This window comes from Ursus arctos, unplaced genomic scaffold (assembly GCF_023065955.2).
Source record: "Ursus arctos isolate Adak ecotype North America unplaced genomic scaffold, UrsArc2.0 scaffold_37, whole genome shotgun sequence".
Lineage (NCBI taxonomy): Eukaryota > Metazoa > Chordata > Mammalia > Carnivora > Ursidae > Ursus > Ursus arctos.
This window is the reverse complement of record NW_026623053.1, coordinates 6,916,782-6,941,917: the sequence shown is the minus strand read 5'-3', so window position 1 is coordinate 6,941,917 and position 25,136 is coordinate 6,916,782. Positions and strand designations below refer to the sequence as shown.

General features: G+C 45.2%; 1 protein-coding gene across 3 annotated transcripts in view; it reads left to right on the top strand.

The window, feature by feature from the left end:
• The window catches only part of STXBP6 (syntaxin binding protein 6), a 239,345-nt gene extending 219,984 nt beyond the window's left edge, over positions 1 to 19,361 (top strand). For all 3 annotated transcript variants that reach the window (XM_026486466.4, XM_026486467.4, XM_044379615.3), the window contains 2 exons: positions 10,253 to 10,410; positions 16,137 to 19,361. In XM_026486466.4, coding sequence (XP_026342251.1) covers positions 10,253 to 10,410; positions 16,137 to 16,160 — 182 coding nt within the window. In that variant the 3' untranslated portion in view covers positions 16,161 to 19,361. The remainder of the gene's footprint in view (positions 1 to 10,252; positions 10,411 to 16,136) is intronic.
• The last annotated feature ends 5,775 nt before the right edge of the window (positions 19,362 to 25,136 follow it).

Sequence of the window (25,136 nt, the reverse complement as noted above, 5' to 3'; positions counted from 1 at the left end):
ATTGCACATAGGATACTGGGTGGACAGAAGGGCCAGTAACTAACAGTGAATTCAGGAGGAGAAGGTCAGATGGAAGGTGGGAAGGCAAAGAATGGGCGAATTTAAGGTAGAATTTGAGAAGCAGACAAGTGTAGACAGTGTCTGGCCCATGTTTATTCGACAGTAAATGTGCTGAATGAATCAGATATTACTAATAACAGTGTGTATTAAGCTATGACTGCATTACTAACGCTATGCTAAATATATACTTCATTTTCACAACAAATTCTAGGAAAAATAGGCTCTCTTTCTATCACCACCGCACCAATGAGAGAAAGCACAGGCCCACAGAGAATAAGTAATTTACCTGAGGCCACAGAGCTAGTATCTTCTTCCCTCATACTCATAACCAAGCAAGGAACGCAACTGACAGGGAATAATCGGTGGTAGGGTGGGGGGCGGGGGTTAAGAAATAGTCTGGTATAGAAGCCCAGAGAAAGAGCAGCTTTTAAAAAGAAGTAGTCGCCTTGTGGTCCAGTGGCCAAGTGGAGAAAACTTAGAATAGGCAATGGACTTGATAGGCTATTGAACAAGTGAGTGACGTTAGGACAGTTGGCTGGAAGCCACTTCTCTGGAAGTCCATGGTGATTGGGAAGTACAAGGCCGGCAGTAGGACAGATTGTTCCTTCAAGGATGTTCATGGAGGATGAGAGTAGCAGAAGAAAGGCAAGCTAGAGACTCTTTAGTGCCAGATACTTGAAGTTTCTCTCTTCAGTAATGGCTCAAGTTGACTGTCTACGACATGCCAGACACCGTTCTAAGTGCCCCATTTGCACATGACCTCATTTATTCCTCACCACAACCCTAGATACTAGACCAACTGCCATGATAGGTAAGGAAACAGACTGAAGCAAGCACAGTGGGGTAAGTTATTTGTTCAAGGTCACCCAGGAAGTAAGCAGCAGATGCCACATGTTGAAAAGGATTAATTTTAGCCAGTAGCACGGTAGAGGGTTTTCAGATTGTGTCTACCAGGACTTGAAATTGTAGTTATTCAAGTAAAAGACAATTGGCTTCCAACTGTAGCAAAAGCAGACAGCTATAGATCCTAGCTGGCTTATTGCCAGAGGTAGCAAAGACAAAATGGACAAAATCCATTTTACAAATTTAGAGCCACTTTAGGTTTTTAACCTCAGAACAAGGATTCCCTTGTTCCCACTTTTCTGAGAGCCTGATATTCTCTGAACAAAACAGAACCAAAAGAAGTTGTTCTTAAATTCATTCCCTCAATGCCCTATAACTCTTATGAGGACATGTTCGTAAGGACCAAGTTTATTTTGTTTTTCAAGTTTTTATTTAAATTCCAGTTAGTTAACATATAGTGAATTATTAGTTTCAGGAGTAGAATTTAGTGATTCATCACTTACATACAACACCCAGTGCTCATCACAACAAGTGCCCTCCTTAATGCCCATAAGGACCACTTTTAAATGAATATTTAAAGGACTGGTGAATTTCTCTACATATCTTGAGTTTAAGTGTTTAAAGGAACATGAATAAAACCCTAAATATTTGCCCCTTGCCGTTGGGAATCTTGGAATAAAGCACTGGGAGGTGAGTGTGAGCTCCTAGCCATCCATCCGTAGGACAGGGAGAGGGCATTGGGCTTTCTCCTGGGTCCTTAGCTATGGGGGATGACTGTGACTTGGGAACAGGCCAGGGTTCTACTAAATGACCTTAACAGCTCCAACAGAAGAGATTCACCTGATAAAACGGTGCATTCTTGTTCCTTTAGTAATGCCAGTAATAGATAACTCCAAGGTCTCCTTCAGGTAGGCTTTTGAGTTTATGGGTTTAGAAAGTATTCCTGAGCACTGAGTCCATTTTTCTTTGTCATCCAGCTGCAGGCAACAAACAAGTTTCGTGGTCCCTGAAATTAGCCACCAACTTGAGACAAAAGATAATTCTGGAACTGCCATTCAGCATGCTATATCTGTTCTGCTGTCTCTATAAAGCACGCCTTTTTAATGTAATTACATGACTTGTCTATCTATTACTAAATTGATGAGGACAGCCTGGATTTATTTTTTCTCCTTTAACTTAGGAGTCAATATAGTTTATTGTAACATTTCCGAAAGCAGACTCTGCAGAAATCCACCCTGCTAAAATAATCTATGCAGAAGGACCCTGTGAATAAGTATGTTTCAGAAATTCTGCTGGCAGATCTCTCCTGCTCCCCTCCCTCCCGCCTCCTGATTCACAATTTACATTAGCATATTAAAGGTTTTCCAAAGTTCTGCAATAAAGGAACCAGCTAGATCGGCACTTCATAAAGTCATTTTTACCCTAGAATGGTGTTTTCTCTGCACGTTCTTTTAAACCACAGAACCACTTTGGGAAATGCTGACATAGTCATCAAGAGCTTTGGGATCAACTCTCAGCTTCTATGTATTTGACTTTTTTAGCTTCCCTATATTATCAAATGAGCTCCTGCAGTTTTTTTCTTTCTGGGTCTCGCTTCCCCAGGCAGGGAGGTGAGGGAAACGGAGAGATACTGGTCCCCAGATACAAAACTGAAGCTCTATAGGATAAAGAGGTCTAGAGAGCTAATGCACAGCGTGATGACTACACCTAATAATACTGTATTGAATACTAGAAAATTGCTAAAAGTAGATCGCAAGTGCTCTCACCAAAAAAAAAAAAAAAAAGAAAAAAAACCCGAGATGGATATGTTAATTAGCTTGATTGTAGTAATCACTTCATTGTGTATATCAGATCATCATCGTGTTGTATGCTTGAAATATAGACAATTCTTAAACACATTTTTTTTAGAAAGAGTTTTGGGGTTGAGATCTGGGTGATCTTGGGTAAGCTACTCCACCTCCCTGAGCACTCATGTCCTCAACTATAAAATACTCCTTTGAGGACTTTGACAATTCACCACAGCACCCCCAGGTAACGGACGTTCAGCGAATGGTAGCTGTTTCTGCGAGTGACTGGCTGGTAGGCGCACCGCATCTTTGCCCAGCGTGGGTTAACAGCTCTTCCTTTTAGAAAGATTTCACATAAAGTAGCCCGGATTTGTAACAGAATTTGTCTGATTAGTCGATACCACGAAAGTACAAATGAAATTTAACCTTTCGGAAGAATCTCCGTTAGGCGATCCCAGAGGTGGTCCAACATTGAGATACAGCAGTGTGATTAGTATTGATTAGTCAGTGTAAAGAGAAGGAGCTTCGTAATTTACCCAAGCTCACAGAAAATTAATGGAGTCTGTGAATTAAAAACCAACTTGTTTCACCGGGTAGGCCTTTGCATTTAATTACTCTGTTTGGAGAAGTTAATATCATTGTTATTATTTAAATTATATTCATTTCTAAAACATTTAGCGCAAGTCATAGTCCTAAGCAGAACCTCCTAGAAAGCATCACGGTTACCATGTAACGTCAGCTACTGCCAGGGCGGCTGGAGGTGCGCCCTCCTCTCAGGAAGGAGAGTCTGTCAGTGGTTCAGAGTGGCTTTAGATCCGAGAAGGGTCCTGGCAGCCCAGCAACCTAGTTCCCATGTGACTTTTCTTTTGCTAATATGTCCTCTAGTGGTAAAGACCCCGAGCAGTGAAGATTGGAAGCAAAAAAAAAAAAAAAAAAAAAAGAAAGGAAAAAAAATCTTGGGTGAATCCCATAGAATTGTGACCAGGAAAGTTCATTTGCATGTCACTAATACTGGACCAGACTTAAGTGTACTTTATGTCCACCCATGAAAATAGCTTTGCTACAAAATAGTAATGCCATAGACAAGAATAGAATGGGGACTATTTCAGCTACTCAGTGAATAAATTATTACTAAACATTTTGGACAGATACTATGAGAGTTACCAGTGTTCCTGGCCTATTAACAGATTTAATATAATAGCGCTCCCTGCCAATTTTTGTGAGTTTATTGTATCCACATTATATTTTTTTTCTGTAATTGGTTTTCCTTTAAGTTAGTTTGGATACATGGGGCTTTATTGTACAGTTCTTCCTATGTGGTTACATTGACTATAGAGTAGAAGTAGTCCAAGCAGAACTATTAAAACTGTTCTTTTTCTTTTAAGATTTTATTTTTATTTTAAAGAGAGAGTGGGGGGAGGGGAAGAGAGAGAGAGAGACAAGCAGACCCAGCACTGAGCAGGGAGCCTGATGTGGGGCTTGATCCCAGAACCGAGATCATGACCTGAGCTGAAACCAAGAGTTGGACGCTCAGCTGACGGAGCCACCCAGGCACCCCCAAAACTATCTAGTTTTAAAACAGTGCTTTGAGATGAGCACGTTGACTCAGCACTGAGTACAGATCGGCATATATTTATTGATCACTTAATTTTTTAGATGATTTTCCTCATTTTTTCCAAACAAGATGAGTATGTTGCATTTCAGATGTACATCTCTACCTATCTACCTATCTATCTCACCTTTACAGATACATATATAAAGATATATACAGATATGGAGATACAGTCATTTGACAGAGGAGGTAGCTGGTGAAAAGTCTTGAAGTTACCTCTCTCCCTAGCTATTGAATTAGGAATTCTGATTACCAAGATACAGCCTGAAGTCTAGGACAATATAAAGAAATTACGTTGATATTTGAGCTGTTGGCATGTTTTGTGTGCTTTTGAAATCTTTCCCTCTCCTCTTTCTCTTCTCTTGTTGCTTTTCAATATACCTTATTCTTTTTCCCTTGTTTTCCTGTACATTTAAATTTCTCTTCATTGTGTTTTCAGTGACTGAACACAGTGTTACTGCTCTGTCTCAAGCTATAGCTTTTAAAGTCGGCTGGATCCCTTCACATAAGAGCTGCCAGCATAAAGAAACAAGAGATGCCAGCATATATATATATATATTTTAAAAGCGCATGTCAGGTGGGACTGATGTAAAGGCAACATCAATAAAGTAAGATCAGTCTCTACTCTCCAGAGACTATAATTGAAAAGGCAGTTGACTTTCTTTGCTGTGGTTGACAGCCTCTTCTCAGACTGCTTGAATAAATTTGGGTATTAATATGCTTCCTGTCTATTTAGAGAGAATCACTGTTCTATCTGCCTTGGGAGACTGTTTTATTTCCAGATTTAACTCAACACAACATGATGGGCCCCGGCTTTTGAGTAAAGCATCCTTGATTTAGTTTGTGCTCAGCTGCCTCTGTGAGCAACACCCTGAGCCACGCACCGCAGGTGTACAGAGATAGCTGAGAAGTGCCTTCTGTGAGCCTCAAGACACTCAGCCCCACAACGGGCGAGAAGACAGGGAGACACGCAATGGAATGGGGTGGGACTGGGTCATTTTTCCAAAGTTCCTAGAGAGCAGATGTGGTCTGAGGGAGATGGAGGGACCAATACCCACTGAGCACCTACAGTGGGCATACGTCTTCGTCTTCATTTCTGCAACAGCCACACCAGCTGGATGGCGTGACCCTCATTTGACAGATGAGGAAACCGAAGATCAGAGAAGTTAAATCACTCCCTCAAAGCCATTCTGCCATTGGCATCAGCGTAACAGTGCCTGGTGCGTAATGTGCACTCCAGTGAATGGCGTCGGCAGTTGAGTGAAACAGGGAAGCAATTTTCATCGTGCATCAAGAGCCTCAACAATGTGTATGTTCTTTGAATCAGCAGTTTCATTTCTAGGAATTGTCAGAGATGTGGGCAAAGATTGTGTGTGTGTGTGTGTGTGTGTGTGTGTGTGTGTATAAATGCATTAAGATAACTACAACCTCATTTCAAAAAGCAAAACTTCTGGAAGCACACCCAATATCTAAAAGGGAAAGAGATAAATTACAGTAGTTTGTGCAACCACTATAAACAGTATTTTTAAAGAGTTTTTTATGACATGGGGTAGTGTCTGCATTACGATGTGGAACTACAGATACATGGTATGGCCTCAACCATGTTTTAGAAAAGCATATACGGAAAAATTACTAGAATAAATTGTGGTTATCTCTAAACAATCGAATATTATAGGATTTTATTGCTTTTTTTATAGTAATGTGTATTTTAAGTTTTCTACAGTAAGTTTTTTTTAACTTCTAATAAGGTATTTTGTCTTGTATTGTGATTTTAAAGGATGCGTGAAGAACTACTGCACTGAAGTCTTCCTTCCACACAGTTAATGCAGACTGTCATTAATCTCATACAAGAAAATTCCCAGGGAGAGCACATTTAACACAATGAGGAAGAGAACTGGCTCTGGAGGTGGACTCCCTGGGTTCGGAACTTAGCTGTGCTACTGACTTACTGTGTGACCCTTGGCACATCGCTGAGCCTCTCTCTTGATGTTGGTGCTCCCATTGGTAGAAGTAGGGTCGTGTAATGCCCATCAGGTATGGCGGCTGTGAGAACCAGGTGTAGTAAGTGCCTAGAGTAGAGTAAGTGTTCAGGAAACTGTTACTTTTACGTTGGATTTATTTATTAAACTATTCAATGTCAGTTACTTTTATGCCTTACGGTTGTTTGTTTGAAGGCTAGAGACAACAGATTCTTTATCAACCTCTCCCCTTGCCTTTTACTATAGCAAATGCATTCTCCTTTTTACATTTGGGGGGGGTTTAAAGATTTGTTTATCTGAGAGAGAGAAAGAGCACGAGCAGGAGGGGCAGAGGGAGAGGGAGAGAGAATCTCAAGCAGACTCTGAGCAAAGCGCAGAGCCTGACATGGGGCCCAGTCTCACGACCCTGAGATCATGACCTGAGCCAAAACCAAGAGTCCGTCACTTAACCAACTGAGCCACCCAGGCGCCCCATATGCGTACCATTTGAAATAGACACCGACAATGTGTGTGTTAGCAGCAGCCAGGCTCTGGGGTGGGCTAGACATGGCAAGGTTCCCTGAGAGGGGAGTTTGAAGTGTATTGAAGGAGCCACTTTAGGAAAGCTAAGCTGAGAAGCAGGGTTCCAGGCCGAGTAGCAGTGTGAAGGCACAGACGTAAAAGAAACCTGACACATTTGGACAAATTTAGGTAATTTGGCAAGGTGTAAGACATGAGCTGAGAGAAAGGCAAGGCAAAAGTCTCAATTTTATCTTGAGTGGGGAGATGGTAACAGATTCGCCTTTTTAAATGTTTAGTATGGAAGTGGAGACGATGAAACAAAAAAAAAGGTATGGGGACAGCTAGACAAAAGGTTATTGCTAGAACTCTGAAAGCAGGAGGAACTAGGTCAACACAGAAACAGTGAAGATGGTGAAGAGAACAGAAAAGCAGAGAGCTGTGTAGAAGGCAAGCTTTAGCTGTACGGGGTAAAAGTAAGGGAGAATATGGACCGGACCCCCAGATTTCTGAATTGAGGAGCTGGGCAGATAGTGGGGTTGTTCACTGAGCTGGGGACCCCGAAGGAAAAGCGGGTGTGAAGGGAAAGACAGTGGGGTCAGGTTTAGACATTATGAATTCCAGATGACCTTGGGTCACTCGCCTGGAGTTCTCAAGTAAGAAAACACACGGGTATGGAGCTTAGTGCACAACCTAGTGAAAGATGGAATTTGGTCACGGAAGCCAGGAGTTGAGTAAAAATTATCTAGGGAGAGTCTGCAGAATGAGAGAGAGAGAAGAGGGCCAAGGACAGAAGCCTGGAACTGCAGCTTTAGCAAGATCTCAGAGAGAAGAAAGTAAACTAGCAGGAGACCCAAGTGAAGAGGGGAAAGATTCAAGATTTAGGTAATGGCCAGTATAATGAAATGGTGCCCTTGGGGAATTTATCACCTGGCTGGAAAGTCATTGCATCTACAGGTGAAGAAATGAAGTAGAAAAATTGCCCATGACTGTCCTTGAGTAAGTGCCTGCGAAGGATATAGACAGTTCTTATGGAGTTGAGGGGAGGAGGGTGTAGAGTTGACCTAAAGCTTGATAAAGGTGATGAGACTTCACTGAGCCTGAAATACGGTTTGAATTGAAACCAGGAGAGAGAGGTCATTCCAGCTAAGGCCCTGAGATTTGTTCAAATCCATCCTCGTGTCTGAAAATAACTGGAGGTGGATTTTCTATTGATTGTGGTCATCAGTGTCATCTTGAATACTGAAGACAGCATTTGGTTCTCTTTTAGTAATAATGCCTGTTGGTCAAACAGTGTCATATAAAGCTGGATGAAGTGTTACCTGATATCTTGTACAAGGTTCAGGAAGTCATGACAAGAAAACAGTATAGCTTATTCCAGAAACACAGATGTGTCTAACCTGGAGAACATCATGAGGGTCAATTTCGACGGGGAAAAAACAAGTCCTAGTTATATACCCTCCTAATTTTATGGTAGCTCATTCTAAAATCCCTTTGGTTTAATACATCTGTTCCTGGCTGTGAGGTCACAGATCCCTACCCCGTATTCTCCCTAGCCTCTGGTGATCACTAACCTGTGGGTGTGTGAAAGGAAGCAAGAAAGGGAGGAAATTTGAGTGTGCTCTGCACCTTCCAGTCCCTTCCACCTTCCCATTCCATTCCACTGGCCTCTTTCTTCTCGAGACCACTTGACTTATAGTACAGCATGGGTAATAACTCTTCATCGACCAAGAGAAATACCTTGAGGACAGAAACAGTCAGCCATTACCTTGGGAAATAATCTGTCAAAATCTGTCTCTGCTAGTCTGCTCACAATTCTATCTTCTTGTTTCCCACAACCTACACCGTATCTTCAAAGAGGAAGGTACAGAATAAGGAAAAGTCATTGGAAAATCAGGTTCCAGTGCTGGCCATGCCACTTCCTTGGGGATATGATCTTGTGCAAGCTGCTTAACCTCAACGAGTCCCAGTCTTCTCGGGAGAATTTGTGTGAAAAATGAGATGATATTTGTCAAGGTGCTTAAGATTACAAATGCTATTCATATGTTAGGGAATGGTCTAACCTAGGCTAGTCATGAATATGATGTGGAGGCAGAGGGGGACCAAGATTTCTCCTCCTCCTCCATTCTAAAGACCTAGCCCTTCCATTCCAGTCCTTGTATTCAACTAGTTTACTCCAGAGCCTCATCTCCTCTAGTCCCTATTAATCTGTGTTGATTTATCTTGGCTCATGGACGCTTAATACAACTGAGTAATACCCATTCTCCTGCCCTTAGCACATAGTGGAAGCCCTTAAAATCTACTCCTAAACAAGAAAAATGGGAAACAATTTACAAAATCCTTCATAGGCGCCAGGCACTTTCTTTGCCCAAGATTCTGTTCCACAGACCACAGACTTTTCCCACAGAGGAGAAATTAGGAAGCCTTATGGCTGAGACCGGGGGGAATTACATTTCTATTAAAAGCTGTCTGTGGCTAGATGTATCCATCACAAGTACAAAGTTAAATGATGTAATAAACTTATTCAAAGACATAAAGCCATTACATAAAATGCCATTAAATATCTTCCACTCGATGTTAACAAAGTACAGCTATAATTTTCTGGGGTTGTAATTTTACAAGTCGCTGGTTCTTAGTGGGTTATGCGTCCGCCTTTTCTTCACTGTTGAATGCTATTTTCCAGTCCTGGCAAATGGGGTGTCAGGGATACATAATCCTTTGAAATGTGATGGTTTTCAACTTTATCATGAATCTGGAAGTGCTCAGTTTCTTCTAAGGCTGGTTTCTGTCACCATTTTCTACCTCCTGGCTAAGTGCAGTATGGAGGCCCCATATTTCATAAACTGGAGATCAGAGGCAAGGAGACCCAAGCCGTGGCTCAGGATTCAAGGTTGGGAGCAGGCACGTCTCCTCTGAACTTTGGGACCCATTCATAGCTCCTTACAAGAAGCCATGCATCTAGAGGTGACGGGGTAAAATGGAGGGGAGGAGTTGAAAGGAATACAGAGCATTCTTTCTGGAAAAGTTCGGTGCCCCCTTTTCTGGTGGGTTTTCACCTAAACCCCAGGTCAAGAGGAAATGCGCATAAGAGCCAGATCTGTCTTACTGAACTTGCCTGATACTATAAACTTGTCATGATTTCCATTTACTTTTGCAAGCCGAGTCCTAAATCCAGATGGGCCCTGTCCCTTGGACCCTCAGCAAACAGAATGGCAGGAGAATGGCTCTGAGGGCTGGGTCAGGGAAGGGGGTGCGAGAGAAGCCCTCGGCGTTTGCCCGAGTCCTGCAGGCTGTGGGTCCTCTTCCTACACAGGTGCGGTCAGACGAGATCAGCGAAATGCTGACTGGCTCCTCGGTACCCGAGGCGTCTCCGTAGGGCCCCGCCTGGCTCTTGCAGGTGTGCAGCCCTTGCAGGGCTCTCCGGCCGGAGGTCAGCCGGGGTGGCCTCTGACGCTCTTGCTGTGCTTCTTCAGGAAACAGCATCCTCCATTCGGCGGCCGATAGCGTGACCAGCGCCGTGCAGAAAGCAAGCCAGGCCTTGAACGAGCGCGGGGAGCGGTTAGGCCGAGCGGAGGAGAAGACGGAAGACATGAAAAACAGCGCCCAGCAGTTCGCGGAGACTGCACACAAGGTGGGTCCTGCCGAGGGCAGAGGTCTCCCCTCGGTGCTCAGCGAGCTGTGGCTCCAGGAAACTTACTTCGGTGTGTTTCCCGTGGAGGGAGATGCAAAATCAAGCCCTTTTCCCCCCTTTATACAAGCTGCTGCTTAGTAGGTACCAGAATCGTAAAAGATTTCTTCTCGTCCCTGTTTCCTCATTTCTCTCCTTGCTAATGTCTTTCTGTCTCTGATCTTGGACCTGATCTTTGGGAAATGTGGACCATCCTTAATTCCTGCCCAGGATTTTAGGGCTCAAGTTTCAGGGAAGAGGACGGAGGGGGAGGGGGAGGAGGTCAGATCCAAGAATATCCCTCCCCCCGTGGCCAGCGCTTGAAAAAGGACTTGGGGCTGCCCGTGCTTACTTTTCCTTACCGTCCTTTTCCGGTCACGGTCATGAGCCCAGCGTCCTGTGTTCTTATCTCTTCACTGTGTGAAAGGCAAGCTCCAGTCCCCCCCACACAGGGCACCTCAGGGCTGGTTGCCCCTCCGCAAGGGGCCATGGATCTCTAAGGCTGCCCTGACTCGTGCAGAGCTGCCCACAGGGTTCCCACCTGCTCTGGATCCAGGTCATGGCATTTCCCACGTGACCACAGGCACACACGTGCACGTTCACACGCTCCCGAAGAATGTGCCTTTCAGAAGGGGAAAGGGGAGTTTTTATTGGCAGCCAGCTCTCTGAGGCAGTCACAAAGCAAAGGAAAGAGTGGCCCTGTTGGTCAGGTGATAAAGGGGATTTATGACTGATCTTGTGCTTCAGGTCAAAGGGCAGTTGTCTGGCTAGGGATTGGAATTTAGGTTTCCAGAAACAATCTCTGCTGATAACTGTTGGCATCTCCCGACTCATGATCCGGCCTTTCAGATAGGCTTAGGGTGACCTTTGGGGAAAAACTTAACTTGCTTCAACAAAAAACCCCAGCTCTGCTGAAGAAATGAGAATGGACAACCTGAAAAGTAACAAGAAAGTTCTCCCCAGCTGAGGCTAGCTGGCCTCTCCCAGGGGCTCACGCCCAGGACCGATTGTGGATCCGAACCCCAGGGGATGCTTCCTGCCTTCCTGTCCTGCAGCCCCTTTGCACAGACCCATCTCCTGTGTCATCAGCTCTCTGTTGTGAGGCGGTCTTACCGCACCCCTACCTCAGGGGCCCATGTGGGCTCCCCTGGAGGAGACTTGGCCAGATCTGGCTGAAAATGCCAGAGGCCCTGCTGGAGGCCAGACCCTCGCTTGCTGCTTGCCATGGAAAGAAGGAGCTCAGATTTAAGATTTCCATAAGGTTCAGATTTAAGGTCCCTCCTCCAGCCTTTGTGAGACAGAAATAATGATGAGATGGAAATGTTAGAATTCGTGCCCTGGCTTCATTTTTAACCACAGCAACTATTGTGATTAGGGGAGGGGCGGTATTGGAAGTCTGGAGAAACATTCAAAGTGTTGATTTGGGGAAGAGAAAGCTAAAGGGAGTCATTTTTTAATTGTCTTTGAGTCTGGGAGGGGTGCTAGACCTTGCCGCACAGAACAGAGCATTCAGCCGTGCACTGATAAGATTGCTCAAACCAGACGTAGGTGACTGATGAAGTCATGAGCCAGGTTCCCAGGGAAGTCTGTGAAATCGCTCTTCCTCAGGCAGAGCAGACAATACCTGGAGGTCGTCCATGTGGCGTCCCCCTCAGAGGCGGTTGCGCAAACACTGGGTTGGATAACCTGACCCGACGGCCATGATTCTTGGCCCTGGTCGCCCTGTTTCCCGGATGTTGTGGCCAAGTTTGCTGGGTGCTTGGGAAGGCAGTATGGTGTGGTTAACATGATGTGTTTGACTTACCATCCCAGTGACCTTGGGCAAGGGCCTAATTTCTCTAAGCCCCAAATTCCCTCATCAGTAAAATAAGGCTAATTAATAACAGTGCCTGTATCCTAGGGCATTGAGAGAACTGAATGAATTCAAACCTATAAATCTATTATCACAATACCTGACATTATCTGAATTAATACTGGTAATAATAATTTCAAATCTGAATTAATACAAATCTGAATGAATACTGATGATAATAATTTCCGTGAAAATAGTTCTGTTGAACCTGCCCTATTCCGTCCCATAAGCAGCACTGTAGAGGGATGGAGAAATATGACTGAGGACCCCAACAAAGGGATAGGGAGGGATTGGAGATGAAGATTTTGTGCCCCCCGAAGTGGGGTGGGCAGGGCTCCTGATAAATGCTGATACTTTCTAAACACAGAACAACCCTTGACACAGGGCCGGTCAGAGCAGAAACTGATTAGGCCACCAAAGGCAAAGGGGCCTCTGGCCTTGACCACTGGGAGGATCGGTGCCTGTTTTCAGGAGAGATGGAGGAGGGAGGGGGCAGTCTGCGCTTGTTTGGGTTTCCCTGCCTATGGGTGTTCTAGAGGGAGGTGAAGGGGTTGCTGGTGTCTATTAGCGCGTGTGGGAGAGTATGAGCTGGATATTGCTGGCCAGACGTGCTTTCCTAAAATTGGGATGTGTGCTTATGAATCACCAGCATTGGCAGCCTTCCTAACGAGGAGATTGACCTCTTTGGATAAGGTGTGGCTGTTTTCCCAGGGCCTAGGACTCCTGATTTAAACCCACTGGCATGGCCTGACCGTGAAGATGTCATTTCACGGGCCAAGCCCCCACCAGAGGACAGCGTTCAGAGGTGGAACCCAAACCTTCCGCCTCCCAGACAAGCAGCTGTGTTGATTCATAAAGAATGGGCTGTGTTTACAAGTTGAGACACAGGGTACATGCCAGCACCCTAAACAGACCACAGCAAGACCAGGTGATGACTCCCCCGTGCTCCCTGGTTGCATAAGGGCACGTCACCCCAGCCGGAGACTATGGCACACTTTTCTACGCTGCAATCAGAAGGGTCTTTCTAACTTTTCCCAGAACTCCTGCAATGACGCAGGTACATTAGTGAGTGGATCCCTTTCCCGCAGCCCTGCCGTCAAGGTATATGGGTGCTTATCTCCGGGAGAGCAGATAGAAAATGCTTCTCCCCCCCCCCCCCCCCGGCTCTGTTCGGCCCGCCTTGAGGAAGTGCAGTTCCTTCCTGAGCTGTGGGCTTGACACAGTCTCAGCCCTTAGGAAAGTACGACGCACCACAGAGCAGGCCTGCTCCCGTTCCCCTGCCCCAAAAAGCACAATGTCGCCGTGTACGCTGTGCTCTGACACCCGCCCCAGGCAGCGAGTCAGCAGGCGAGAGCAGCAACGACGCCTCGGCATCCTCAGATGACACTTCTCACAGAAAGGAGCTCCGATCTGCCCTGTTTTGTAAAAGCTCACGTTTATGGGGGAGGGGGTGGTAAGTGGCATTTCTCTCACTGGCAGGGAGTGGCTGCCTCTGTCCCCACTACAGTCACCTGCTTCCTTTGGGTCCCTGAACCAGAAGGGACCTCAAGAGTCCAGGTCTCTTAAAACTCCCCCCCAATAGGAGTAACGATTTATTATTATTTAGAGGGAGTCATTTACACAGCTTTGAAAGAGAAAGCTTTCCATGACATAGTAAGAAAACAAACTACACCAGAAGGAAATTTTAATCTCTTCTGTGGGAGCTCTGACACTGAAGCTGATCCGTAAGCATCTGAGTCACATGGCATTTGTAAACATGAGGAGACTGAGGGATGCAGCAGTTGTGACTTTGGGGCTCAAGGTCATGCAGCAAATTTGCAACAGAGAAGCAACAGCACCCTGCCTTCCATATTCCAAAACTTCTAACTCCCAGAGACTTTTAAAAAAACAAACAACAACAACAGAAAACCTAGGTAGCGTGGAAATGATGCCACTTTCTGCGAAACTACTTCAAATAGTAAAAGATCCAATCCCGTCGTGGTGCTGCGATGCTGAGTTGGCCGTGGCCCCACTTGGTGGGGGCTCCACTAAGTGCCATCCCAGACCCGCGGCAGTCGTAACTGGGGCGCGGTGTGAGCAGTGCTGCAGTTATCGCTGAAGATGAATGACTGTGGATGAGTTGGCACGAGCCAGTTAGCTGAAGGTTAACAGCTCCGTGAATAACAGGACAGCAGCACTGATCAAATATTTATGTTTGGTATTCATTATGCACAACACTTAACAGCTCTGTGTTGATTTGAATGGTCCACGTCGCTAAATAATGTATTAAAACTAGAGCCGGAGCAAGAAGTGGAGTCCGTACAGCGGAGGGGCTGCGGGTGGCGGGGCCCTGGAACAGATCAGAAGGAGAGCCCTGGGCTCCACCCACCATGTCTCCTGGACCATGAACTCTCCGAGGTCAGGAGTTATTAGCCACCTCCACCTTTCAGCGCTGAAGCAGCCCGGGTACGCTCGCACACACCCTCCCATGGTTGACGGTCGCAGCGTCTGCACCGCAGAGGGTCTATGGCCGTCCCGCTGAGTCTGGTTTCACCAGACAGAGAGGAATGGGGTGCTCTTTCAGCTGAGGCGAATTAGCAGCCCGAGGGCTAGGTGCGCAGGTCCCCTCTCCATCACATGCTGACCTGGCCCAGTGCACCGGCTGCAAAGGAAATGTTTGCTACTCTTCGTGGGTGGCCTGAGGGGGCAGCCGCAGGGTTATGTCTTTGTTCTTGAAGACATCAAAGAAAGGGAAGGCGATGGAAAGGGAAGGTGAGACTCCGACTGCCCTGGGTTACACTGGAGAGATGGATCACTGACACCGTCCAGAATGACGGACAGCACCACTGTGTGGAATCAGGGGGTTCCCGGCTCATTCTCCAAGGACCAAGAACCTGGTCATGAAACAGATGATGGGGCTTTCTACAGAGCTGCTGCCTGCAGAGAATCACCTGCTGTTTGCTCCAGGCCGTTCTGAATGGCAGAACCCAGTCCCCTACTCCTAGTCCCAACCCCAGGGATTAATCCCTAATGCCAGATTCCCGATACGTGAGGAATTACAATTCAGGCTCAGCTCTGCTTTTGGGGTCAGCGTATAGGCTTCTTGGAAAGGATCTAAGAAAAGCAAAGTCAGATTTAACTTTATGTTCCATACCTGCCTGTGTTGCCTTCACTATATCATCATGGGCTCTAGCTGGGTTTGGGAAGCTACTGAATGATACAGTGGTATTAGCGTTCCCATTTATAAAGGTCTAACATTTCAGCAAGCCACATTTCTCAAATACCAGCGGGAGGAGTGGTAAATAAAGGTCTGGATCCGGTCTCTTGTTCAGCCCTCGTCGGTAACAGCACGTCATCATCAAGTCCTTTTGAACTTGGTTGAAGGTCCAGGCTGGATATTGAGTGGATTAATGCCAACTGATTTTCTACAGTTGATTTGTAATACTCTATATCAGTAAATACTTGTATTGGAGGAGTGTTGGTTTTCCTGGGTAACTAGTAACCCTGGAGCCCAGAGACCTCAGTTCTACTCCTGCTTGGTCCTAGGTCCATCGCTCACTCCGCCTGCACACTGGCTGCTCCACTGGCTCCTTCAGTGGAGTGCGGGAAAGCCACATAGCATGCCCCCCCGGCAGGACACGTAACACCAAGGGAACCACTGTTAAGGAAGAGTAACAAAGGCAGGGCTCGGTGGGCTCTTTGAGAAAATGTTAGTAATTTATAATAATAATACAGCGAACAGCCACAGCAGGTAAGACCTCAGTGCTCCCTCTTGTCATGGATCTGGGGACGGGAGCAGCATGGCGCGTTCTCCCCGATGTTCATAGTGCCTAACTTCGCCATCCCTCTTTCTCCTTAGCTTGCCATGAAGCACAAATGTTGAGAAACTGCCTATCACAGCGATGACCCTCTCGAGAGAAATGGAAGCTTGCCCAGCAGTTTTTACAAGAATTCCAGACCTCTGCTTGCTTCTCTTTTTTTCCCCCCCAGTATATGGACATTTAGGGGTTTTTTGCTTTTCCTTTTCAGATGTTAATATGAAAGAAAAGACGTTGTGTTTATATATTTCACTAAGGATCATGCTAAGAAATGCTGCAGTGGCATCAGCTTTTTTATTTTTTCCACGGTATGTATGTCTCCATAATGTGTCTTCTCCTTCTTTTTAGCTTTTTTTTTTTTTCAATAGTTTGAATATGATATTTGGACCAAATGCTATGCTGAGCTGGGTCTAAACTGGCAACATGTTGTTGTCTTTTTTTCTTGATATTAAACCAGAGGGGCGCCTGGCTGGCTCAGTCAGCAGAGCACTCAACTCTTGATCTTGGGGTCGTGAGTTCAAGCCCCACTTTGGCTGTAGATATTACTTTAAAAAAAAAAAAATGTGGTATTAAGCCGGAAGACTTTTCATATGGTGACATCAGATGTTCTTGTTCCTGGTTGGAAATTAGAGTCAAGCAGTGACTGTCACTTTGTCATTGCTTCTCTCAGTCTCCAAGCCACTCTTAATTTGAAGGTTAAGATTCTATATCTTGAAACGTAAGTCTGTATTATGGCAAACAATTGGATTTATCAGGGGAAATATCAGTTTTAGATTTTGCTTTTTATGTAGTAAACTTTTGCATGAGCCATCACCAGCATTCAAAAAAGAAAAAGAAAAACAAAAACAAAAAAGTCAGAATGACAGATAGAAACCTACTTTCTGAGCTACTGTTTAAATACTTCCAGGACTTGTTTCCGTGCTGATTATTTGCAGTTACCATAGAAAGGGTAAAAACTTGAGATCAAAGACGTAAGGAAAAGCCTATTTAAAAACCTCTGTGCATTCATGGATGTCTCTTTCTTTTGTCATTGCCCCAAATTACGGCAGCCGATATTGAAAAGAGCTTGGATTTTTATCAAGAACTGATTTGTCCTGATAAAAGTCTGTGTAAATGATAATGTGAAAAGATACTACTTTAAAATCTCTTTTCTTTTTACAAAGTCATGCCTATTTTAGAAACACCCTCACCATATCCTTGGGAAATGGCCTTCAGTGTTTCAGTATCTGATTTTTTTTTTGGAGGTTCTGATGTTGTTATTTGCTATTTATTTAATGTAATTTAAAGTATGGGTGTCTTGACAAATTGTATTTCATGGCCATTGCAACTTGCCCGGTCTGACCTGAAACCTGGCCGTGAACCCTTTACACTGCAGTCAGATTGAATAAAGTTGGTTCCCACACCTCCTGATTTTGCATTACTCCAGAGAGTGCCGGGTTCGGAGTTTGGGAGTTTTCTTTCTCTGAGGGTTAAACGCTAAACATAAAAGCTGTGCTTTGTCTTTGTGAAACAAGGAGGCAAGAGGTACATCCCAGACACAGTCCCAGCCTCCCGCTGCAGAGCATTGATTTCTAAGCTGCCTGACTCTTGAGGACCCCTTTCTAATCCTCCTACCCATTGAGCCGACTGAGTCCACGCATTGTAGCCTCTTACACAGCAGCACAAGATGACTTTGGGATTATTTATGCTGATTTAAATAGCTTAATTTCTCCTGATAAAACATTCCCTGGGAGACAAAGTTGGGCTATAGGGGGGAAAAATTAAATTATCTTAGACAGTACATGTCAAAAAGAAGATGGGGTTTGCTGGAGACAAATTTCTGAATCCTCTTAGGAAGATAGTCCAGTTCAAGAAAACTCTAAAATTAATATGGTAAACTATATAAGTTTAGTCTAATATTTTGTACTTTCAGTGTCTAAAAAGGTCAAAGAAGCAAGGAACTTGCTATCTCTCTGATGAGTACCAACAGAAGCATTTATAATTTCTCAGACCCAAAATATCACTCAAAATGGGTTTTGTTTGCAGACCTCAGTTCAGAAAATACACACAGATAGATATATTCATCTTCCAAAATTGGATTCTAGCTCCAGAGATAGATAGTTGGTATAAATAATTGAAAGGGTAAATCTAAAACCTCCCAACAATTGGCCAAACTCAAAAATAAAATTTTTTGCCAACTATCTAAGTAGGGGGTTTGCAGAGCTGCTTCTAAAGGAGCAGAGGAGGAGGTCATAAGCATACTGTGAACCTGAGCTGCTTCCTCCCGCAGAATTGCGATAGTGACGCTTCGTAAACGTAAGTATTCCGTGTCTTGCCCTCTTGCTTCACTCTCTGTTTAACCTGTTAGACTTCAGTCTTACTGAAAATAGCTCAGATTAGAAGAAACACCTCTATTAGCTCCCTCTGTTGATTTGCTTCCGGGGCGCAGCCATGCCCTTGACCTCCCTGGGTCAACGGCCTACCTAGGCCTCCACCCCAGCGAGGCCAGAGCGGCAAGCCCCCGTCTTTCCCCCACCTCCTAACCTCGCGCAGAGCTGCCCCATGATGACACATGTGAAGTTCTTTGCCATCCTTTTGTAGAAGGTGCTGTGATACAAAATATTAACGCAGTCTGATCTAGAGCAAATTGCTAAAATGTCATATTCTTTGGGACCAATTCGTTGGGTGCAGCTGCTAGAAGACAGCTTAATTTGTTCCACGTCTGCACTTCATCATGAGTTTTTGGGATACTCTCTCTCTGTGAAGGACTTCTTCAGTTGTGCTGACAACACAGAAAAGAAGAAGCTTCCCAGTATTACTGCTCCTTCTGGAACGTAGCCGTAGTCATCCTCACTAGTATTAGATAATCTGCGTACAGGACGTATACAGTTATTCAGGTTAATGTTTCATATTAAAGAATGTATTTGTAAAATGTAACAAGATCAGTAGTTAACTTTTTTTAAGCTCTGAAAAAGATTGTGTTAGACTTAAAACTACAGTGGAATCTGTCTTAATGCTACTACTTTTGTGGCTAACAAAGGTTGTGCATTTATGTAAAAATATTTACAGAATGCCCTCCATAAGAGATATAAAAATAGGGTTTGCTTTTCATTTTTAGAATCGTAACACCGCGGCTGTCTGTTGTACAGTTAGTAACTCTTCAGAAGTTTCTCTAGGATGTCAAACATAATTTTTGTTTCTTTCAGAGACAAGTAACTCCTGCTGTATGATTCGTGATTACAGTTAACTCTAATTTTGTCATTAAATATTTTAACTCTGTGATGAAAGTTTGTTTCTCGCAATTATTTGTCAAATCTGTAAAACACGACCCAAAAGGGAGGCATCCTCACGCTTTTGATGCTGGTGGGAAGATCTTATGGGCCTCCAGAAGACCTAAGAGCATAATCATAGCATTTCCTTATATGTGTTCTGATGGAAAAACCTGAAATGTAAAAAAGACAAACGAGCTAACCTTCATTTAGACAATGAGCTTCTATCCAGCAAGAGGGGTTTTTTTGTTTGATTTTTGGTTTTTTTTCCTTCTCATGGGTAAAGGAATTAAGCCAATGAATAAATTCCCTTTCTACTGATACTGGTGATGTGCTCAACTCAAACACCCATTACAGCATGCGCCCTCATTGAGCAGACTAGTTTCATGCCCTGTTAAATTGGGAAGAAATGATCAACTGATGTCAATGTATTTTTATGGAAATAATGACCACATCGCCGGTTTGTTTTCAAGGGAAGTGACGTGGGTGACACAGGACAGAGCAGCCCCTGGGTTGGCGGGGACAGGTGCTTTTAAGGCGGGCAGGACTCTGACGTGTTTTCTGGGTGGAAGGGCAAGACTACAGTCTCTAGTTTTTCAGAGAAGAGAGGATAGAGAGATGGCTAGATGAAGAAAGCGGCCCGAAGTTAATTATGTAGTGAAAGGCACCAGTTCTTGCAAACTAATTATAAACCCACTGCCTTGCAGAGATGACTCTTTCCTTAATATAATTTGTATTTGTTAGCAATCATACCACAACTAATTTTCAATCTGGGGGGAAGGATTAACATGCTAAGTGTTTAAAAAAAAAATCCATGGTGACTTCCCCCTTGCTGTCAGTGAGGATGTGCTTAGGAAAAACTATTGACCCATCATAATCATCATCTGCCTAAACAGATTGGAGGGCGGGGAGTGGGAGAGGAGGGGGAGTGGGAGAGGAGAGGTAGAAGAAGAGTGAGGAGAAAAATACCAGAAATAAGTTTCAAACAGAAATGCAAATGTTTGAGTGTTATTTCTGTTGATACCCATTCTGCAGTGCCTCTTCCCCTGGCACGGGCGAGCCTGGGTGGTGGCTGGACATACGTTTGCATGCTCACACACGCACGCGCACAACAAGCAGCAGGAAGAGAGCTGAGCTGTGCTCCTTGATGCCCCTGAAATCTCTCTGTGACACCTTCTTGCCCTTCCGGACATGGCTAGGCAGGTGACGGTATTGCCAGGGGTCATTAAAACCAGAAAATACCTCAGGTGGGCCATTATCAGAGTATGAGAAATGTAAAGACTTTAGAGACATGGGAAAAGAAGACATCCCACCCACAAGGCAAATCTCACGTTCTATAAATGGGAATGCACTAACAGCCCTCTTGTGCCAAGATGGTACGTATGGAAGGTGGATTTTCCTTTGATTTGCCTATTGAAGATCCAGGACTTACATAAAAATGATTTTGCATAGCCAGAGCCAGCCTGACACAAAATTAGTCTTCATTTTTACCTCCCCGCCAACCTTTCTCTCCTCCGTACCCTTCCGCCTTGCTGTCTGACCCTTTTTAAATCCTGCTTCACCTAAGGGCTCCTCAGCATTACCAACCATAAAGGGCTGGTTCAGGGTGGCTTCCAGCAGCCTCCATCCTGCCTGCATGACAGTCACTGGGGAGTTCTTAGAAATGCACACATTTTACTCTCAAACTTGCCTTCTTGATGTCCCCGGTCATCTTGTCTTTTGCAAAGAAAAAAGAAATGACTTCAGCAGGCTCCGGATGGTAGGGCGCCTGGCTTCCCCAGATGCTTACTAGGTTTAAACCAGCCAATTAAAGCTGTCAAGGAAATTAAACATACTATGCATTTCGGCTCAATTACTGCTGTAAGGTAACCTCCTGCCTTGACCCCCACTGTATTTTCTCCCTTAGCCCCATCTGGAGCCTCAGGATTTCCTGAATCAGGTTTTCACTTCCCACTCCTGAAGTTTGGTGCCATACTTTCTTCTTTCTGCTGATGAGCCATGGTCTTCCGGGGGCTGCGTCGGTGGCCCACGCCACTACGCACTGTGGACTAGGGAGGCAAAGTTCTCATGCCTCCCTCGGTTCCACGGGAACCAGTGGACAAAACGAAGGGATTCTGGGTCAGTTTGCTGCTGTGTCCTGCCACGGTTCTCACATTGTCTTTTAGACATTTTATATGCTAACGATTCTCAGGTGGAATGAAGACTTTTTTTAATAGAACGTCTATTTTTTTTCCTGTCTTTATGTGCTCGACCAGCCCAAGGATGGCCATTTAAAGGGCACCTGGCCCCATCACACACCCATATTTAGATGTGTCAGAGGCTAGACAAGAATCACCAGCCCTGCAAATCCTTGGTGTCACTTGTCAACGTTAGATATGAGCCTTTGTCCTATGACATCGTATCCCAATTGCTTTGCCACTCATTATTTGTCAGAAGACATAGAAGAAAAATGAGGCCCATAAAATTCTCAGCTTTATCCAGAGATCTTAAACATGGCTTGGATGATTCACAATTTCTAAAGAAAATCCCTGTTCTATGCTCTGACCACGTGTGCCAAACGCTCTGTGTAATTATGATACCACATCCTCAGTGAGTAAAGCCCGACGCTTTCTGTTAGTTTTCCTTAAAACTAATCCTTTCTTTTACTACCCTAGGAAGGAAAATCTGGTTCCTATTCTTCAACATGCTTTTTTCATAGTGCAGTGGCGTCCTTCAGGGAGTGTTTTAGACCTGGAATTATAGCAGCCAGTCCTGGTAGACACATTTGCATTAGCCTGAAACTGTCCACTATTGAAGGAGTCTCAGCATTTGGACAAAAACTGTGGGAAAAAAAAGGAATGTGTGAATCGTACCCACCCCACACCCCAAGGAGGGAAAATAAAGCGCCGCTTTTACTGGCGCAGACATGGGCAGGGCGCCCCCTTGTGGTGGTTTGCTGGAGGCAGCATTGCATTGTGGTTAGTAAGTGGTCCCAGGAAGGCCGGCCCTGCTTCAAACTCCAGCTCCAGTCCTAGAAGGTAGGTGGTCGCCGGCAAGATACTGTTTCTCTCCGAGCCTGTTTCCTTAGCTTTAAAATGGGAGTGAGTGGGTTATTATAAGGATTAAATGAAATCATGAACGTAAAGCCTTTAGCCCCATACCTGGCCCATAAGGGCTCCATGCATGCGGGCCGACTCGGCAGCAGGCTTCTCTGTGATGAATCCAAAATAAAGTAGTAAAACTTACAGGCTTGTGAAGCCTGCCAGACCACACTGCCGGCTAGAAGAATGGATGTGTTTTCCTTAAATCTATGTTGGCACAGGACACACGGGCAGACATCTTCCGGGCCTCTTTGGCCATCTTATGATCTATAGACATAGAACCCTTGACATTTCATATATCCAGCTGAGACTTCTGGCCCAAATGCAAACCCAATAGGGGCCATTTTCTGGAGGAAATGTCCAAAAAGACTAAATTCATAAGAGACAAGAGTGAGATACGTTGGCCCTAGAGTCTGTTGCCCTCAACTACAGGAATAGAAATGAATGGTTTTATGGCCTGGGAGATTATGGGACATGTCCTTGGGGCAGTAATTCCTGCTCTTTTTTTAAAAAGAACTTCCAAGTCTACGGATATGTCAGTGAGATTCCAAGGATACTGCTACTCAAACTAGTCCTAGATGACTGAAACTAAGAGTGTCTGAAAGAGAACCATTTACTCCACAAATGAAACCTGGGCCTAGAGTGAAAATAGCCCTAAGAGAGAAAAGGAAGTAATTCATATCTCAGTGTAGCATGCCTTTTCTGGAAGCATCTTTAGGCACTCAGCTAAAAGAAGGAGAGAAGGACCCAGAAAAACTGATGTCAGCATACTGTTTTCCCAGAGTTGTAACAGGGCTGTTACTTACGACGTCCAGGTAAATCCAACCCTATTGGGAAATAGGTCATTTGTAAAGGACGGTCCAGAGAAGAAGGACCTGGCTAGTTATAATAGCCAGCAAGTACCCCACCAAATCCTAAACTCTGCCCCTCCAACAATTGCACTAGGTGTTACTTTTTAACAAATTGCAAACCATGCAGATTTCTTTTTTAGAAGTAAATTAGAATCCGTCCTAGCAGCCTCCTGGCTTTGTCATTAGCTTTTCGTCCTAGGGCAAATTACATCATTTTTCTGTATCTGGTTCTTCGTGTTTCAAAGGAAAATAATTTACATCCTGCCTGCCTCACAGTCCTGGTGAGTGAAGTGAGGTGTGAAATGTGAAGAAGCTCTGAGAAGTACAGAGTGCTAGAGATATGTGTCGCTCGCTAACACACTGGTCTGCAACTGTCCCCGCCCGACACCTAAGGGGTTCCTTTCTGTACCACTCCCTCTTCCCCTATGGGTCTGACCCTCCATACTAGGTGGTATCATCATCCCCTCTGCCCCTCTCCCAAGAAAGAGAATCCCCCACAGACAGTTTGATGCCACTTGCCATCATGGGAAGTGAGTCAGAGACAATAGTAAGAGACAGTCCCAGACTGCTCAGGGCCAGGGACACCTGGGCTTCGAGGAACCCCCAAGGGGAAAGACTCAGGGCATTCAGGGGCGGAGGGAAAATATTGTGCTGGACAGGTTGGCCTGGACGCAGCTCACCCTGGGACCACAGGTAACTCTCGAGAGTTCGGACATCCCGATGACAAACCTGTTCTCCATCTACCTCGGAAGTCTTGTCAACAACAAACAAAACAAAATTTCAGAAACCAGTCAGGGAAGTCAGACATACTCTCCCCTGAATGGAGGCACATTCAGGTCCCTACTGTGTCTGGTTGTCCTAACTTAAGATTAACACGGAGAGGGCACCAGAAATGGCCAAGGTCTTGGGAATTCAGTGAGTAGACGTGAAAGGAATGATAATTTGTTATTCAAGAGACAGGATACTGATCTGATTGAAGAATGCAATCTGAGGACAGTCTTTTAGACACAGGGAAGACTCAGCACTCCTCAGCTCCACTCACTGGGAGCAGCATTGTTACCCTGACTGGGGGTGGCCAGGAAGCCATCTCCATACTTCCCTCTGGGGGTGCCTCACCTGGGCAACAGCCGGAGAAAGGCCAGGAAGAAGGCATACCTGACTCTCCTCAAGCCTAATGCTGAGCTGGTCTAAACCACCTACTCAAGCTTGTGTTTCTCTGGAACCCACCGCATTATCCGTGGGGGTGAGCCACCACACACACTCACGCACTCACATACACACACACACACACACACACACAGCCCTCAGGCACATACTACGCACCAGTGATGCTGGACGAGAGCGCTCAAGGACCCACAGGAGGAAGGGGGTGTGCCCCACAATCTACCCACTGGGTCCCCATTCTGTGTTCTCCCTTATTCACTTCCTCCTCCCTAAGGTGGAGTGAGGGCGGATTAAAGCAGAAGGAGCCTGCTGTGGCAGCATGAGGGCTAGACGTTAACTCCCAAGAATATGACCCTTTACAAAGTATGAGCGACAAGCAGGGGCAGTTAGGGGAAAGCACTGAATCAACTCTCAGAAGCTCTTCCTCCCTTCTTTAGGAGGCATGATCCATAGTAGTCCTGCTTCGTGACAGATGAGGGCTTCTGAGAGTCCCTGCGAGCCTAATTCCACAAGCATGCCCACAAAAAACATTGGCCCAACGTTTCATTGTAGGCTTTTTACCTAAGAAAAGAAAGCCTTGAATATAGGGGCCCAGGTCAGCCCCTGAATTCATTCAGGACCCAGAATAAACCCACCTCATTACTCACTGTGCCCTCATTGGCCCAGGCACCTTCCCGATCTCCCAACATGCCAGGTCC